The 16,827-nt window shown below is 38.7% G+C and overlaps 2 protein-coding genes across 3 annotated transcripts; one reads left to right on the forward strand and one right to left on the reverse strand.

The window, feature by feature from the left end:
* The first annotated feature begins 1,039 nt into the window (after positions 1 to 1,039).
* Positions 1,040 to 6,019, forward strand: apool (apolipoprotein O-like). Its single transcript, XM_065250552.2, has 9 exons — positions 1,040 to 1,165; positions 1,950 to 2,051; positions 2,266 to 2,385; positions 2,463 to 2,517; positions 2,599 to 2,697; positions 2,806 to 2,897; positions 2,979 to 3,077; positions 4,421 to 4,871; positions 4,981 to 6,019. The coding sequence occupies exons 1-9, from the start codon at positions 1,067 to 1,069 to the stop codon at positions 5,067 to 5,069; spliced, it is 1,206 nt and encodes a 401-aa protein (XP_065106624.2). The 5' UTR covers positions 1,040 to 1,066; the 3' UTR covers positions 5,070 to 6,019.
* A 65-nt stretch (positions 6,020 to 6,084) lies between these two features.
* On the reverse strand, positions 6,085 to 16,092 carry radx (RPA1 related single stranded DNA binding protein). 2 transcript variants are annotated; one of them, XM_065250549.2, is made up of 15 exons: positions 15,218 to 16,091; positions 14,820 to 14,962; positions 14,533 to 14,725; positions 14,333 to 14,441; positions 14,121 to 14,218; positions 13,064 to 13,183; positions 12,870 to 12,965; positions 12,286 to 12,456; positions 10,782 to 10,954; positions 9,339 to 9,463; positions 7,475 to 7,528; positions 7,172 to 7,281; positions 6,783 to 7,076; positions 6,455 to 6,619; positions 6,085 to 6,367 (listed from the first exon to the last, which is right to left on the reverse strand). In XM_065250549.2, exons 1-15 carry the CDS (start codon positions 15,762 to 15,764, stop codon positions 6,222 to 6,224), a joined length of 2,544 nt encoding a protein of 847 aa, XP_065106621.2. In that variant the 5' UTR covers positions 15,765 to 16,091; the 3' UTR covers positions 6,085 to 6,221. The 2 variants fall into 2 exon arrangements, with proteins under 2 accessions (XP_065106621.2, XP_065106623.2); XM_065250551.2 differs by lacking the exon at positions 7,475 to 7,528 and having other exon boundaries at positions 15,218 to 16,092.
* Positions 16,093 to 16,827: the final 735 nt, after the last annotated feature.

Genomic DNA, 16,827 nt, shown 5'->3' on the forward strand with positions numbered 1-16,827 from the left:
CAGTCAGGCAGGTAATGTCTTTCTGGTAACTGTTAAACCCAGACTCACCCATAAAACTGCCAAACAAAGAAATGCATGATCAAATATGCTATTACAGCTTTTTGGAACGTTGCTAAATGCAGAATGCAGTCTAGGTGCTTACATTTATACACCAGGAGTTTGGTTAACACACCTGAATTCAATAATTAAGAGGTGTGTCTCAAATTACTTATCCATTTAACGTATTTTAAAAGTGGTATAGTAGAAGAATAACAAGGGAATTTTGCCCATTGCAAATCATTTGAGAGAAAATATTCCAAGCAAATAATCTTAAACTTTTTAATGTTATTTAATAAATATATGTATGTTATTTAATAAAATAGAATTTTTATAAGGGTTCTTGAATTACATTAATATTCAGGTCAAACATTTATACATAAGTCTTGTATAAATGTTAATATGCAAAATATGCTAATAATAATTATTACGTTTATTTTGTCATACTGAAAAAAAACCATCCTAAAAATATTTTTAAATGAGAAATTAGTGTTTGCTTCAAACGTGCTTTCGTATTGCTCTGGAGGTACCATTCTCTGCAAGGATGTAAAAAAAATGTTAATTGAAATTTGGCTACCCTTGTGATGTCAGAAGAGAATATACCGCCCCTTAATCTGCAGTATCCAACCACAGCACTGCCATATAGCACAGATTACCTCATTTGCATTTGATAGGACACACCCAAAACAAAGTGTAAATTTTAACATGCTATAATAAATTATCTATATGTTCTTTTGAGCTAGAACTTCACATACCTACTCTGTGGACACCAAAGATTTATTTGACATCTTAAAAATTTATTGTGAAATGTCTCCTTTAATACCTATGCAGCCTGCAAATGCGACCTCCGGAGGCTGCAACCTTCCGATTGAGAAACCAACGACCATAGGATTTTTTTTCAAAGCTTTATATAACATATCATATAACCATCATTACAGAAAAAGAGGCATTAAAGACAGAAACTCCAATAATTTGAGAACAAAATAAATAAATAAAACAGAAGACATTCACGATATGATAGCTATGTTGTATGATACTGTTGTCTTTCCTCACGCGTTCTGACGGATTTTTGACTCCTCCTGCTTTCCGTAGCGAGCTTGGAGGGGGCGGGACTGCCATGGCGGCCAAGGTGAGTTACTTTATGCAGAGTTATTCATGTGCATTATGCATAACATATCCACCTTTTAGTGATCTTGTGAAGATATAATTTTAAATGTTACCGTTGATAGTCAGAACATAAGCGCGATGTTTGAAAAACTAGATCGGGGGACGTGCTGATACTTAAACTCACACTAACACGCATGTTATTTCTCTTTCACACGCGCGCGCGCGCGCGCACACACACACACACACACACATAGACTGTTTTATTTTACATACTTACATGTTCTCTAGACAGTATTTGGCTCACCAAATGAGCCCTGTATGTAAGTATACAGCACACAGTGGCTTGGGACACAGTTAATCTCTATCAGCCCAAATGTATGTCACTCAAGAGACCCATAGATAGACAACAGTCTGTATTTGTGTTTTACTATTACCTAAGCATGTACAACACTGCACATACACTGATTGGGTTGAATTGGAATAATTATGTTACATGAACTAAAGTGTCTTTGTCTACCCCTAAAAGAACACAGCTAATGTGTTTATGGGAAGATGAAGGAGCTGGAGGTAAAAAAAAAAGTGTTCAAAAACAACTTAAGACACTCTCAGCAGTCCAAAACTATGTATACGTTCTCAAAATTTTACACCATCACTTTTACCATACATTTTGAGACCTAAGTCGGATTATGCATTAAGGATATGTGATTCTTGCCTACTGTGTTCTCTCTCACCAGCATCAATGTATTTTTGTAAGGAACTGAAGTCAAACTGTTGTGTGTTAATGATTGGATGTGTTTGATCCTCAGATTTTGAAGTATGCAGCGCTTCCTGCTGCTGTTGTGGGTTTGGGCTCCTTTCGAATTTATTCGATGAGTGAGAAACCAACCAATTTAATCTCTCTGAAAGAGGTATGTACTTCCATAATACTATTACTTTGTATACTATGTGTACTGTTTGTAGTGTACTGCAGGGTTTTCCAGAATGCATTATAAATGAAAGATGAATTATTTACTTATTTTTTTACAAGTTATAATTTACTAGTTTCCCACAATGCAACATGCTTCACTCAACATGTTCAATGTGACAAAAAGTTGTGTCTGATATACCTTTCTCTTGCTCTAGTTGTCTATCTACTCTCCAGATCATTCTGGTGTACAGTTTGTAGAGGAGCAGTCTGGTCTGGTCCAGTCTGGTCTGGAGGCTGTAAGGGTGGGACTGCAGCCGTATGTCAGAGGAATTCAGGTTTGATACATATGCTGATATATACTCATTTCTGTCACAGTTTTATAGTGAAGAAGTTAATTATCTGTTATTTACAGAATGGCTTCACTTCTGTCAAGGTTGGAATCACATCCACTTACCAGGCAGGGGAAGGTGAGTCTGAAGTGTGAGAAAGAAATAGGAAGAAAATCACTGTAAATGTGACCTTTAACCCCCAAGCTTCTCTGGTTTTAGACACGTATCACTTCCTTCGAGATCCACCACCTGGCTTTCTCCCGAGAGTGGGTGTCATAACTGTGTCTGGATTGGGCGGGCTAATTTTGGCACGCAAGGGTAAGATGAAGATCTTAAAGACTGCACCCTCTGGCCCTCGAAAAATAATGGAATTTTAAATGGATTTGAGTTAATGCGGTATATAATTTATTGGATGCTGTCTTTCAGGTTCTCGTTTAAAGAAGATTGTTGTACCTCTTGGTCTTGCTACTGTCGGTACTGCAGTGTGTTACCCCACACAGACTGTTGGAGTCCTGAAGGTTCTTGCATTCACACACAATTTTTAAGGCCTTTATATAAACCTCAGGAAAATTGTAACATCACTTTTTTTCTCTTTACAGATCACTGGTAAAAAGGTGTATAATGTCAGTTCATATGTTGCCTCACTGTTTCAATCTAAACCAAAGGCAGAGGGTGCAATGCCTGCTGGTAACATGGAGGTAATCCACCTATATTTGCGGATTAAAGCTCATTAAAGACATTTTGACATTTTTTATGTTTAATGGGACATACACACCTAGCGTGAATTCAACTATTTGCGCAAGTAGATTAAATACAAAGTAAATGCGAATGCTGTAAAAAAAACCCACGCTATTCGTCTCAAACGTGTCTTCACACAAGTCGAAAATATTCAACTCAAGCTAAAAATGTGCATGACAAGAGGGTTATGAATCCCGCAAGTAATCTAGAGTTAGGAATGCTATGCTTTGCGTTTGGTGTGTTGGTTGATGCGAATAGCGTGGTTTTTCGCATCAATCGCGCTGTTCAATTTGCGTCATTGCATTAATTTATTATGTAATCTACTCACGCAAATCGTTGAACTCACGTTTGGTGCATACACCTGTAAGACTCATGAAATCATACTCTTGTTGTATTATGGTGCGTACACACGCACAAAACGTGAATTTAACGATTTGCGCAAGTAGATTACTTTCCATGAGTAATCTAGAGTGAGGAACGCGATGCTTCGCTTTTGGTGTGTACGTAGCATTATCGGGTGTACACACCAAACGCGAATTCAACGATTTGCGTGAGTAGATTACATACAATGTTAATGCAAAGACGCGAATAAATGCGAACTCGCACAGGGCAATGCAAATGACACGAATCGGGCAGCCTAATTGCTTCAAAAACATGCGTTATTCGCCTTATGCTGCGTACACACCAAACGCAAAGCATCGCATTCCTCGCTCTAGATTACTTGTGGGAGGTTACTTCGTGTCATGTGGGAATTGCGCCGCCCAATTTGCATAATTCTCATCACACCAGGCATCTATTCACGTCTTTGCATTGACTTTGTATGTAATCTACTTGCGCAAATCATAGAATTCGCGTTTGGTGTGTATGTCCCTTTCAACGCGAAGTTAAATCTAGGGTAATCTAGAGCGAAGAATGCAATGCTTCTCGTTTGGTGTGTATGTAGCATTATGGGGCGTACACACCAAACGCGAATTCAACGATTTGCGTGAGTAGATTACATACAATGTTAATGCAAAGACGCGAATAAATGCGAACTCGCACAGGGCAATGCAAATGACACGAATCGGGCATCCTGATTGCTGCAAAAACATGCGTTATTCGCCTTATGCTGTGTACACACCAATTGCAAAGCATCGCGTTCCTCGCTCAAGATTACTTGTGGGATTTTACTTTGTGTCATGCGGGAATTGCGCCGCCCAATTTGCATCATTCTCATCACACCAGGCATTAGAAGTATAAGCAACGGTTGAATGTCACTTTAAAATATCTAATTTTGTAACATTTATTTTTCATTTATTTACAGTCTGCTGCCCCTGTAAAAATCCCAGATCCAGTATCAAATACACCGGAGTCTAAACTGGTTCCAGCTGAAGAAGTAATATCATTATCAGAAGCTGTCCCAGCTGCTGCTTCTCCGGTAGCTGTGCCGGATGTTGAACCACCTTCTACTGTTGAAACGGCCCCAGAGACAATACCTGTAGACTCTGCTCCTGAACCAACATCTTCCACACAAATGATCCCGGATGCTTATCTCACTCCCTTAGATGTTCCAGCCACGACCTCCTCTCCACCCACAGAAGAAATTAAACTTCTTACGGAAGAGCCCGTTTCTGATGCCCCATCCCCTGCTAACCAAACGACCACTGAAGAAGTCCCACCCCCTGTTCTGGAGACCACACTTCCTTCTCCCATAGTCGAAATTCCTCCCTTATCTGAATCTCCTGTACAAGAAGCCATTGTTGAGCCAACCGCAGGTAAGGAAATGAGTTTGCAGAAAGAAATTATGCAAGTTTATATTTATATTAATCCAACATGAAGGCAGCATAGGTACTTTGTGTTTATGCTACTTTTCTTTTTTTCTAGCGAAGTCACGGTTTGTTCCTGACCCTGCTCTACTCGACCACGGCCAGTCTAATCCAGAGGACGCAGACTTGTACAGCACACGGAGCTGAATGATATAAAGCACTTAACTGCAGCACAGATAAAGACCCAGATAGCAATAGACTCTGGAGGGATCTGCCGATTTCGGAGCTGATCTGTCCTGGAGTCTGTTGCTATCTGTTTTAATGTGCAATGATTTAAGCACTGTTTGACAGATATGTGATTAAGATATTCATGTTTTATCAATAATCCAGGGATAAAAGCAGGTGATTTGTTGCAGTCTTTAATGTCTCACTCTTACCTGACACATAAAGAGCCAGATTCGTGTAAAGTCACCTCTTGAACCAGAAAGATGGTAGTTCCCAGGGTTCATTTAAAGTTGTGGTTCCTATTCTGACCTTTTTCCTACTGTAACAACACTGGTACTGATTTTTTACTGTGAAAAAAATTGCAATGAAAACTGGACCACAACAAACACAAATATTTTTGTACGAACACAAACATTAAGTATACATGTGTATTGTCTGAAGTACATTTTACTGCCGTTAGAAGTAAATGTGTCAAGCTGTATCTATACAAAGCTACCGAGCCCCTAAGGTGACATTGGAGTAAAATAAATCTAAAGTTTAGTTTCATGTGCTCACGCAAAACCTTCATGTGGAGAATTTGAATTTCTACGTGAAACTAAACTTTATTTAATATTTGCTCCATGTCCCCTTAGGGGCTCCGTACAAAGCTTTATTCAGGCTGCGTATTTATATTTTTAAGGTATCAATTGAGTTCATACTGCGCATCTTTAGTCCTAAAAGGTCAGACACGGGGCTCGTGGTTCTCAAATGTGCTTGAACTATCCAGCAGTTTGGATGCATTTCAGGTTGCAGTATTTCACATTGCACCAACTGCGAACAGTGAATTTGTTAAATTATTTAAATATTTCAGTTGTTGTAGTCTATTCATGTCTTTATGGCCTACACAGCTGCTTTATGCAACGCCAAATGATAATAAAGGGTTCTACACAATGTTTTCGAGTAAACTTTAATTCTTTAAATAAAGTTTTCACAAATTAAATAAAAACTAAATGTATACTAATTTAACAAAAGTAAACTTTTAGCCTATTCAAAACATAAAATCACTTTCTCAGCCCTAAACTGAGATTAGCATCATCACTGACCAGCATTTCTACGTACATATTTTTTACATGATTTTTGTGACACGTGGCGTCTCTAAGCGCTGTCGGCCTGATGGATGTCTGCTGTGCTGTACAATTTAGAGCAGATCATTTCTACCCTGCCCTCTCCAAGCAGACATAGATCAACAATACACACCACTCGCTCCGACTCCAGCTGAGGGGCTGAATTCATCAATGACCCTGCAGATAGACAGGCAGGCAGGTTATTTAGTAGAAATATGGGTAATGGTATAGATTATAGGCTAGCATAGGAGAACATACACACACCTGGAGCAGGACAGGTACCATCTGGCTGAACACACAGGTGTCCCTTTGTCAAGCAGGACAGCAGAGAGTTGTCATGTTGACTATGCTGAACTCCAGCAGCTTGGGGGTCATCAGGGGAAACGACAGGCAAAAACTGAATATCTACTGCAGCCTTTTGATTCAGTCCTGGGGGAAGAAAAGAGGTGATGCTTATGATGCATTAAAATGTTTTTAAAGTACACACTAAGCATACTGTGTATTATAACTAATAATATCGTATAAATACGATACACATGATACGTGCTCGAGTACACTCGCGACTTCCATGCCTCTCAAGTGTTGTTCTTACCCAGTATTGTGAGTGTGAAGTAGCCGGTGCAGGCCACAGGTGTATGGGTATGTGTCTGTGAGATGATATCTGGGGTCCATTTGGCTGGACTCAGGTTCAAGTAATGATGCAGAATCTCTCGGTCATCAAAGTGAAATTTTTCAGTTAGGCTTTCTTGATCCAATTTGCCACAAGGAATGTGATCCGTCACTTCCTGTTTCACTAATGCCCACATGCCGCTTTCCCACAATGCAGCAGCGGGGTGGCTTGCTGCTGCTTCTGTGTCTGGAGGGCAGGTCAACCTCTGATCGTCCTCTTAATATTGTAAAATAACAATATTAAACAAACATAACATGAAATGTTAGCAACATATTAAAGGTGGCACTGGTGTGATTTGAGAGTTGCATCACCTGATACAGATGACTGGCTGACATATTCACTGTCAGACTCCTCTTCCTCCAACTCCCCTTTATCACTTTGCTCTTCTTCCTCATCGTCATTAGAGGTAAAGTCCACCGGCCTAAGTGACCAATTAGGTAGATAACTACATGTGTGCAATGGCTACAAAGTACAATGAATGTCAATCAAATAACCATGCAATTACTCAGATCCTTTAAATTTCAACAGGCTGGTTTATACTGGAACTGCAATGTGGATGTGTGAATGCAAACATGGTTTAGAAACTGACACCTCTTTCAGTACAAAGTTTTTACCTGTCAGACTTTGAATGTACTTTGGATCTAGTGAAATACTGACGCTGGAATGCTCTAAACAAATAGGACAAAGGACAAATGATTGGGTGATATGAGATGACTCTGAATAATAAAATAAAAAACATGTTATGCAACTACAAAGTAAATAAAGCAATACTTTAAAACACGAGAATATACATTTTTATGTTATCGACTCATTAGTTTATGGGTGATAATGTATGGATTATGTCAGGTTGGTCAAAAACACACTTTTTACAAAAAATATATTGGCATGGCCTGTAAAATCTTAAACTATGAAAATAAGTACCAAATGATTTTAATATTTAAAAATATTTATACTTATATGCACTTATATAATCACCCATATAAGTTTTAAACTAAAATAATGTTTAAAATAAAAAAAACCATACCAACAGTGGCAGCCGGTGACTTCTTTTTCGAGGGCGCACAATGCAAAGCAGATCAAAACATGTATGTAGCACATAATGTATCTGGCTCATCAAAATGTGCGTTCGGCACGTCATGTCAAAATACGTGCCTGCTGCACACGCTTCAAATGGGTTTATGATAAAAGAGATGCTCACGTTTGCCAGATATTCGCTTATGTGTAATCAGAGTTTAGTGTTTAAAGGAACACTTCACCCATTTGCATCAAGCTTTGTATAGTTAGAACCCCAGTCATGTTTTTGAATGGTCATGCATCATTTCCTCAGTTGCCGCCGAGACAGGAGAAATACAAATTTCAGTGTTGCACTTCCTTCTTTCAATGATGTAAAAATCATCATTTTGCATCATTGAAAGAAGGAAGTCCAATATCTTTGTTGAGGGTGTGAGACTACAAACACCCCTTTTCTCGGTCAAATAGGCACCAAATTCTAAATTTCGACTACAAATATGACACACTTTCAATAAAGATTAATGTTTCTACGGGTGAAATGCTCCTTTAAGTAAGTGTCTTGCAAGTATTTTGTGAACGTTAGCTTCTCTTTAACACTTCTCCGCTAGTGTTTAAAAAAAAAGTTGCCAGCAAGCGCTAAAATTTTTTTTATGATTTTCACAAAAGTTTAATGCCTTTAAGAAAATGTTCTTCTTTAAATATATAAACATACAATATATCATATGAAAGAACAGACCCCTTTGCTTTCAAACAAAAAAGTTTCATCCTATCTTCATTTGTTCTCTTTTTATCACCTCTTAAATATGGGTAGGTTTCTTCAAAAACACAAAATTTTGAGATAATTGCGCTTTTGTGAAGGACTTTTTGTGAATCTTGATAGAGATCAGATTCAGAGCGATTATCAAGTCCTGCACGGAGTTTGAACTGTTTGCCCTAAGGGGACACTTCCAGGTTTTATAAGTTGGGAAAGAGCGCCACTTGGTGGATAATAGCAGAACATATGGATTGCTGGAAAAACTCATCATTGGCAGGGAAGCGTTTTCTCTTAATTGACGAGTTAACTTGTCAATTGTGCGGAAAGAGTTAACATAAACCTTAAACATGATGCACATAGGTTCACATGATGCACCGAACACATATTTTGACATTTGTGCCCCTCAGAGGAGAAGTCACCGGCCACCACTGCATACAAAACAAACCAGGGTAAACATAAAACAACATAATTGATTTAAAAAAAACTTTAGTTTCTCTAGATCAGGAATGGGCAACTTTGGTCCTGAGGGCCCGTGTCCTGCAGAGTTTAGCTCCAACCATAATTAAACACCCTGAAGCAGCCAATTAAGGTCTTACTAGACATACTAGAAACTTTTTTAGGAGGGTGTGCCGAAGCAAGTTGGAGGTAAACTCTACAGGACACCGGCCCTCCAAGACCGAAGTTGCCCATCCCTGCTCTAGAGGAAGCCTAACCTTGTCTGAACTCTCTTGCGTTTGGGTGGAACTGTAGTGTCGGAATCAGAGGAGGTTGATTCCAGTTCCCTCACAGACCTTTCTTTCCTTGGAGTGTGATGCCGTAACACTTTACCGACACCTTGCTGTAAAAACATCAAATTATACATTTTCATGCTGTCTGTTGCAACCAAGCGTGCTGCACAAGCCCTGAAAAGTGAAGCCAAAACGTCTCGATCGCCCCACAGTGACTGGTCCTAGTATAGGTCATAAACCCCGCCTCCCCTGTGTTATTCAATGGGCCTTGAGACCAACTAAACAATTTAATTACACTTCAATTATCTTTTTTCTGAAGCTGGTTTCTGTCATTTACTGTAGTTTTTATCACACTGATGTAAATTCAAGTGTTTGTTTTTACAATAAGTTTGTTTTTAGTTAGTTGATTGACAGCTGTGATATGCGCATTTCTGCTAGAGCGAGGGCCTTGATTTCGCGGCTTTACTTCCTGCTCACTACTGCGCAGAACTGGTCCCAAAATCGCTACTGCGCAGACTCAAGATCCAAGATGTCAGCGCCGTATCGGGACACTGGCGTCTTCACTTTTCACCAATGGAAGAGAGCGAACAGGTGTCGCCCATCTTTTTTTACAGTCTATGTTTGCAACATTTAGATTTCTCTAAGGCAAGAAAAGCAACCAAGTTTTCAAATCCCGGTTCATCTTGACTGCTGCAGTTACTTTCAAGATTCAAAAGTAGTGTCATATGTACAGGAAACACTCTGTTGCACTACATTACAATAAAAATTCTTACTCTGTAAAATAGGCATGGGCCGATATAAGATTCTGGCGGTATGACAACCTTTAGCAAAAATACCACGGTTTCATGGTGTTGCGGTATTGCCATTGCAACACTAAAATGTGTTATTTTCAAATGCCAGGTACAATAAAGCCTTTAAATTATAATATGCTTTCAAAACATATATAATATTTTCGTAATATATATTAAATGTAAACATCAAATCAATCACATGACTTCATGATTTAATGAATTTTGTATAAACACAGCTCATACCTTGGAGACGGTATCACAGAACATTTTAGTGGTTTTGAAACCTTGACTGTTTTAAACCTCGGTATACCTTGAAACCGGTAATCGGCCCATGCCTACTGTAAAACCTCTAGCAGCCCAAAACATATGAAAAATAAAAACACAATCCACAAAGGTACACAGTACTAAATTACTAAATAACAGATGTGCCAGTGTGTGCATAAAATGTATATGTGAGTGTGTGAAGCCTTGTGAAGACACTATGTACAGTGTATGAATATAAATATGTTTAAAATGTGACTGGCAGTGTATGCATGCATATCAGGTTTATACAACCATTTGAAGATAATTATATAAACATAAATCCCATATATACATATGTATATATGCGTATTGATTCAGATTTGGCATTACAGACCTGTTGGTGACTTTGTACAGCGTTGCTGACTTCAGGCTGTTGATCCTCTGGTGGCCAGATGTGGTACTGCACAGCAGCCACATAGCCCTGTATGGCGAGTCTCTTGTGCTCCCTATACTGCATTCCCTCTAGCTCCCCTTTCAGTTCAGCGACTGCTGTAATTGAAGTCTCATCTATAAGACCCGTCAGAAACATTTGTAAAATGTTAGTTTAAAAAAAAAAGTGTGAAGTTGTATAACAAATTAACAGGAGATTTTTCCAAAAAACTCTCTGGAGTCATTCACAGTGCATATCAAAACTCTAATTACTGATAACTTAGTACATTTATCTCAGTAACAATACATGTGACCCTGTCTGTGAAATCCAGGCTAAAGTCTCATAATCTAATTTATGAGATAAGGAGCATCAAAGTTTGATTTCAGTCACTGATTTCAATCTTTGACATGACCTTAATCAGTCAATATTAAAGATATCAAGGTCATATTTTAAAGGGGACATTTCACAAGGCTTTTCAAGATGTCAAATCAATCTTTGCTGTCCCTGCGTATGTATGTAAAGTTTTAGCTCAAGATAGCATATAGATAATTTATTATAACATGTTAAAATTGCCACTTTGTAGGTGTGACCAAAAATGTGTTTGGGTGTGTCCTTTTAAATGCAAATAAGCTGATCTGAACTAAATGGCAGTGCAGTGGTTGGATAGTGCAGATTAACTCTTTCACCGCCAGCGTGTTTAAAAAAAGTTACCAGCCAGCGCCAGCATTTTTCATGATTTTCACAAAAGTTTAATGTCTTTCAGAAAATGTTCTTCTTCAAATATATAAACATAAAATATACCAAATGAAAGTACAGACCCTCTGCTTTCAAACAAAAAAAAACAGTTTCATCCTACCTTCAGTGGTTCTTTTGAAATCAGCTTTTGAATATGGGTAGGTTTCTGCAAAAACACCAAATTTTGAGCAAAAAGCAGAGATAATTCCATTTTTGTGACGGACTTTTCATAGAGATCCCATTCAGAGCGATCTTTAAAACAGACACGGACATGCAGCAGCTTGCCATAGGGCAATACTTCCAGGTTTAAAATGTTGCGGAAGGGCCTAGTGGATAATAGCGGTATTGCGGAAAGACTGAAAAACTCGTCATTGGCGGGGAAGCTTTTTCTCTTGATTGACGAGATATCTCGTCAATGACGGGGAAAGAGTTAAGGGGCGGTATTATTATTCCCTTCTGACATCACAGGGGAGCCAAATTTCAATGACCTATTTTTTCACATGCTTACAGAGAATGATTTACCAAAACTAAGTTACTGAGTTTATCTTTTTCACATTTTCTAGGTTAAAAGAAGCACTGGGGACCCAAATATAGCACTTAAAAATGTTCATGATATGTCCCCTTTAACAGAATGTTCCTTACATTATTTAGGATGGTTTTACGTAGAAACAGTAAATCACAAAAAATGACTTAAGCTGGGTTTTCACAGACTGGCAGAGAGGGCAGATCTTACTGGCTGTGTTGTTATTGGTGGTTGGTGTAAAGGTGGGTGGGGCAGGAGGGTAGCTGTAATATCCTCCGATGGCAGTCTTCTGCAGCATGACGCTGTCTTTAAGTGTCTTCGTCCACTGGATGAAAGCTTTTACCTTTGGCTCATTGACATATGGCTGCTTTTTGTGACATCCTGTAAATGTGCACACAAACATGCTAGCAGTATATCTTTCATGCTGCGGAGGACTTTTTATTAACCTCTACTGTATTCTTTTCTATACTGAGCCAATGGCAGCATCTATCCCCCAATTCAGTCCCTCAATCTTAGTCTCAAGGCTATCTACTGTAGTCTGGACCTAGTATGTAAGATTTTTAGACTCCTTTACAGACACTTTTGGCATTTTTAATGAAAACAGTTTCTAAAATATTCAGCTGCAGAAACAAATGAGTTTCCATTTATCAAATATAGGTTTCTGCATTGTGAGGACATTTTCATTCCCATAATGTAGTTAAAGCACATATACATACACGAACACACAGCAGATTGTTTCTGATCTGATGTGTGATGTTTGTCTTTGGACTGTACATGGTTTGATTGGAATTCACCTGTAATGAAAAGCTGAGTTTCTGTGCTACTGGTCAGATAGACAAAACGGCCCGCCTCCCGACACACCCTCATCTGGGTGCACACCAGATACGTCACTAAAGAGAAAAACAGAAATAAGGACATGACATAAATACAAACAGTGTGAATAAGACAGAATGAGATCAGGAATTGCTACATTTAGACCATGTTTTACTTGGGCAGATATTGTTGAAGATCTCTGGCTGGGATGAGGAAAAGATCTCCAGGATAAAGGGAGAGTCAGATGTCCCATCCACTGCATGTACCCAGCGATACGCCCAGAACTTCTCAGGTCCTAACACAGACATTAGAGTTTCCAATCACAAAAACAGTTATAAATACACCAGCTGCGCATCCATTACCCTTCAAATTGTGCAAATTGACATTGCGCATTTAAAATACGGCCAATGGAAACACGTAAATTTCGCACAAGTTTGTTTAATGGTCTGACTAGTTGCTAAACTGAACTCTTGAACAAATACCTCATTGAAACTAACAAATGTTTTGGTTTTCTAGGTTATCTGCGTGTTGCTTATTTTGCTTGTTATATAAATAAACTACTTTAAAAGGACTTTGTGGTTATTTATTCTTAGCGGAGTTTAGGGGAAGTTAACATGTGTTCTACGAAAGCCGCTTGTTTATGTTGTTACTGCTGAAACCATCTATAATCGCAATTTTTAAAGATTTTTAAGCTATGTTGGTTTTTAGGTAATTCGATTTCACAAAACTGTAATGGAAACGCATTTTCAGGTCACCTGATGTAAGCAAGTCAGATAATTATTATTTAAAGATGACGTGGTATGTACTAAAACCTACCAGAAACACCTCAATAGGAGTCTGCTCCCAAGTATAAGAGGCTTTCTTCCCAATAATGTTTGGTTAACACTCCTACATGTCTTTTGATTCAAAATAATGTACTATTACTTCCAAGAAACACCTATACATTGCCGCTTTTAAGTATAATGTTTGGATAATACTCCTATGCTCCTTTGGTTAAAAATAATGCCTAGTGCGTTGCATGTGATATTAGTTAATTTACCAACATCAGTTGACGTGACGAATGGAATGACTTATTGCGAAAGGAAAAACTTTTCAGTCGCATATCATCAGTTAATGGAAACGCCATCATTTCGCAATAGTTTTTTGTCAACATTTAGAAATTTAGTTTTGCGCAAATCTGTAATAGAAATCAGCTTAAAAACTAACACACATATACAGTATGCAGTCAATACCAGACTTTTCCTTGCTCCTGATCCGCTCAACCCGTCCGACATATGTTACCAGACCAATGATGTCACAGGCATGGTTATTGTTCGCTTCAACCTCTGACCTGAGCACAGATGAAAGCAGAATGAATCATTGGTAAACTGATTCACTGAAATAAACTCAGTCAATTCACAAAATGAACTTGTGGGTGGGTGACTGGTGAGTGAATGTACATTACCTTGTGGTAAAGTTGTATGGGACATCAGGGAGATCCCACTGAGGCTGAACACATTTCGGTGGAATCACAGTCAATACAGTTCCAGTATTCCGGGGATTCAAGGAAATCTCTATATGAGACAATCACACAAAGCTGAAATTACCTTAATATGGCTTAATATTTCTCTGTATAAAGAAAACAGTTCTAACTCCAGTCTGTACCAATCGAGCGAAACGCCATGAGAGACAGGGTGTTGATCTGTGGCCTCGAGCGTTTCTGATAACTGGGCTTTAAAGAAAACTGCTGCAGGTACAGAACCGAGCCGACCGTTAGTCGATGGAACCATTCAGGACAAAGATCGTTCCATAACACCATTGACATAATGCCGCTCTGATCTGCCACCTCATAATACACCTGAAACGCAAATGGAAAAAACAAATGATATATGGATATAGAAATACAAGACTGTAGACCCAAAGTGTATTCATCATCACTGACCTCAGCTCACCTGAAATGGGAAGTCAATATTTTGTCCTGGTTTTCCATAATACCGGATTCTGGATCTGTGCAAAATTCGAACAAGCAGTGGGAGAGGCCGTTTGGTGCTGTGAAATATTGCTTCCAGATCGGCAAGCAAAGTGATTTTAGACACTGATAAAAAGGAGAAAAACAACCTTAGCTGTGAAAACCTGTTTTTTACTAAATTACCTCCTACATAATGTAAAGAACATAAATAAAACCTTGATATATTTAATATTGACAAAAGATTAGATCAAAGATTAAAATAAAACCAATGATTGAAATCCAACTATTTCCAGGGATAAAGAGTCTCTCATCTATCCCTGGAAATAAGTGTCATCATTTACTGAAAATAAAGCGGTTTACGTCACGCCCTCTTTTCCATACCATCTATTACCACGTGTGGTGGCGGGCTGTTTGGAATCCACACATTCCCGTGAGGATCATCGTTTATCCACAAGGATAAATAATGTTTTCTACCCAGCTGCAGAGGTCCATTAGTTCGCATTACATCATCCCGACACCACTGCGGGATCATCTCCACGTCTTTAATACCCGCAAGCATCTCAGGTTTCTCAGTGATGCTGTGGATGCCGTCTATCCTCAGGTAACTGTGACTTATTCTCTTCTCATCGTGGACAACTGACAGCTGAGACAGCTGAACCTCGACACCACAGCGCAGTGCGCCCTTCCGTACCCACCGCGTCAGACTCTCCGCTAGGTGACACTTGACTCGCCACCGGCCATCCGTGACTGTCAGGTCGTAGCTGTAGCTGTCAGATGTGGGATGTAGACTCAGGTAGCGTTCGACGGCGATAACGGCCACGCATAGCGGGCTGGTTAGGGATAGAGAAAGAGGGTATGCGGACCGCAGCTGCTCCAGAGCCGCGTGCAGAGCAGATCCGCACTCGCTGTCATCTGATGAACCTGCCATCACAGGGAACAGACATCCAGTTTGAAACACGTATTAACTCAACATAATCTGATCCGGAGAAGTCTCAAATATTCACTGAATATGCATAGCTTTCTTTTAACGTGAGACTGACGTGACTAGCAGGCTAATTCACGCATTGTACAAACTTATCTTGCATATACGCACTCTTATTCCTACTACACATTTACGCGGTCAGGAATGTTTTATAGCTAACAGGACGAAAATATTTTCACTTATTGTTATTAAAGTCAGTCAGAAGCTCGCGAAATGTAAACAAAAACCAAGCGCGCGTCTAGTTCGTGTTTCTTCTTCCCAAACAGGACACAAACATAACACTGTACAACGCCGCAGCGCCACCTAAAGGCACGGAGGACTGAATTAAAAATGATTTATGCTTACAGTTCTAATACATTGTTTTGCATTGTAAATCATATTAAAAATATGAATCATATAAAAAATGTATTTGATAAATAAATCAAGATTTCTCAATACGTTACTTAGGTCTTCGTTGCAGAAATTTTGCTTCTTTATAAATCTATTAAACACATTGATCATAATAATAATAAGTTTATTAAGGCTTATGATGATATTATACTTAAATAATGATTTTTTTTCTTTATTTCATTGTATGTCAATGCAGTGCTATTTTGTATTCGTATTTCTTTTGTCTTGCAATAATTTTTTGGGGGGAAAACTGTTATAATACATCAATGTCATAATTCTAATCGGATTAGTTGCTTTCAAAGTCGTTGTAAAATAACAAATGCACACCTGACTGCATAATAATGACTGCTTGTTAGTTGAAGCAAAGCCCCCTAAAGCTATGGTTTATAGTGAATTTAGAACAGCTAAGGGACGTTGTTAGGCATGACGCATAGGTTTACTTCTTTTACAAAATGATTATTCGATAGACCTGGAAAGATTTCACTGCAACAAAAATTTAATAATTGATTAGAAATAGCAATGACAGACAATAGCAGAGTAATACCGCCTAAGTAAGCTTTTTTTTTTTTTACCAATAATTCGTTGTTATTGTTTCTATTTTATTAAAGCCCTAAGAACA

This window comes from Paramisgurnus dabryanus, chromosome 5, assembly GCF_030506205.2.
Source record: "Paramisgurnus dabryanus chromosome 5, PD_genome_1.1, whole genome shotgun sequence".
In the NCBI taxonomy this organism is placed as follows: domain Eukaryota; kingdom Metazoa; phylum Chordata; class Actinopteri; order Cypriniformes; family Cobitidae; genus Paramisgurnus; species Paramisgurnus dabryanus.

Coding starts and splice junctions, on each gene's coding strand:
- apool (XM_065250552.2), top strand. CDS start 1,067: ATGATACTGTTGTCTTTCCTCACGCGTTCTGACGGATTTTTGACTCCT. Junction 2,518..2,598: donor CACTTACCAGGCAGGGGAAG/GTGAGTCTGAAG, acceptor CTCTGGTTTTAG/ACACGTATCACTTCCTTCGA. Junction 2,898..2,978: donor AGACTGTTGGAGTCCTGAAG/GTTCTTGCATTC, acceptor TTCTCTTTACAG/ATCACTGGTAAAAAGGTGTA.
- radx (XM_065250549.2), bottom strand. CDS start 15,764: ATGGCAGGTTCATCAGATGACAGCGAGTGCGGATCTGCTCTGCACGCG. Junction 12,966..13,063: donor CTTCAACAATATCTGCCCAA/GTAAAACATGGT, acceptor TTTTCTCTTTAG/TGACGTATCTGGTGTGCACC. Junction 9,464..10,781: donor CTGTACAAAGTCACCAACAG/GTCTGTAATGCC, acceptor ATGTTTTTACAG/CAAGGTGTCGGTAAAGTGTT.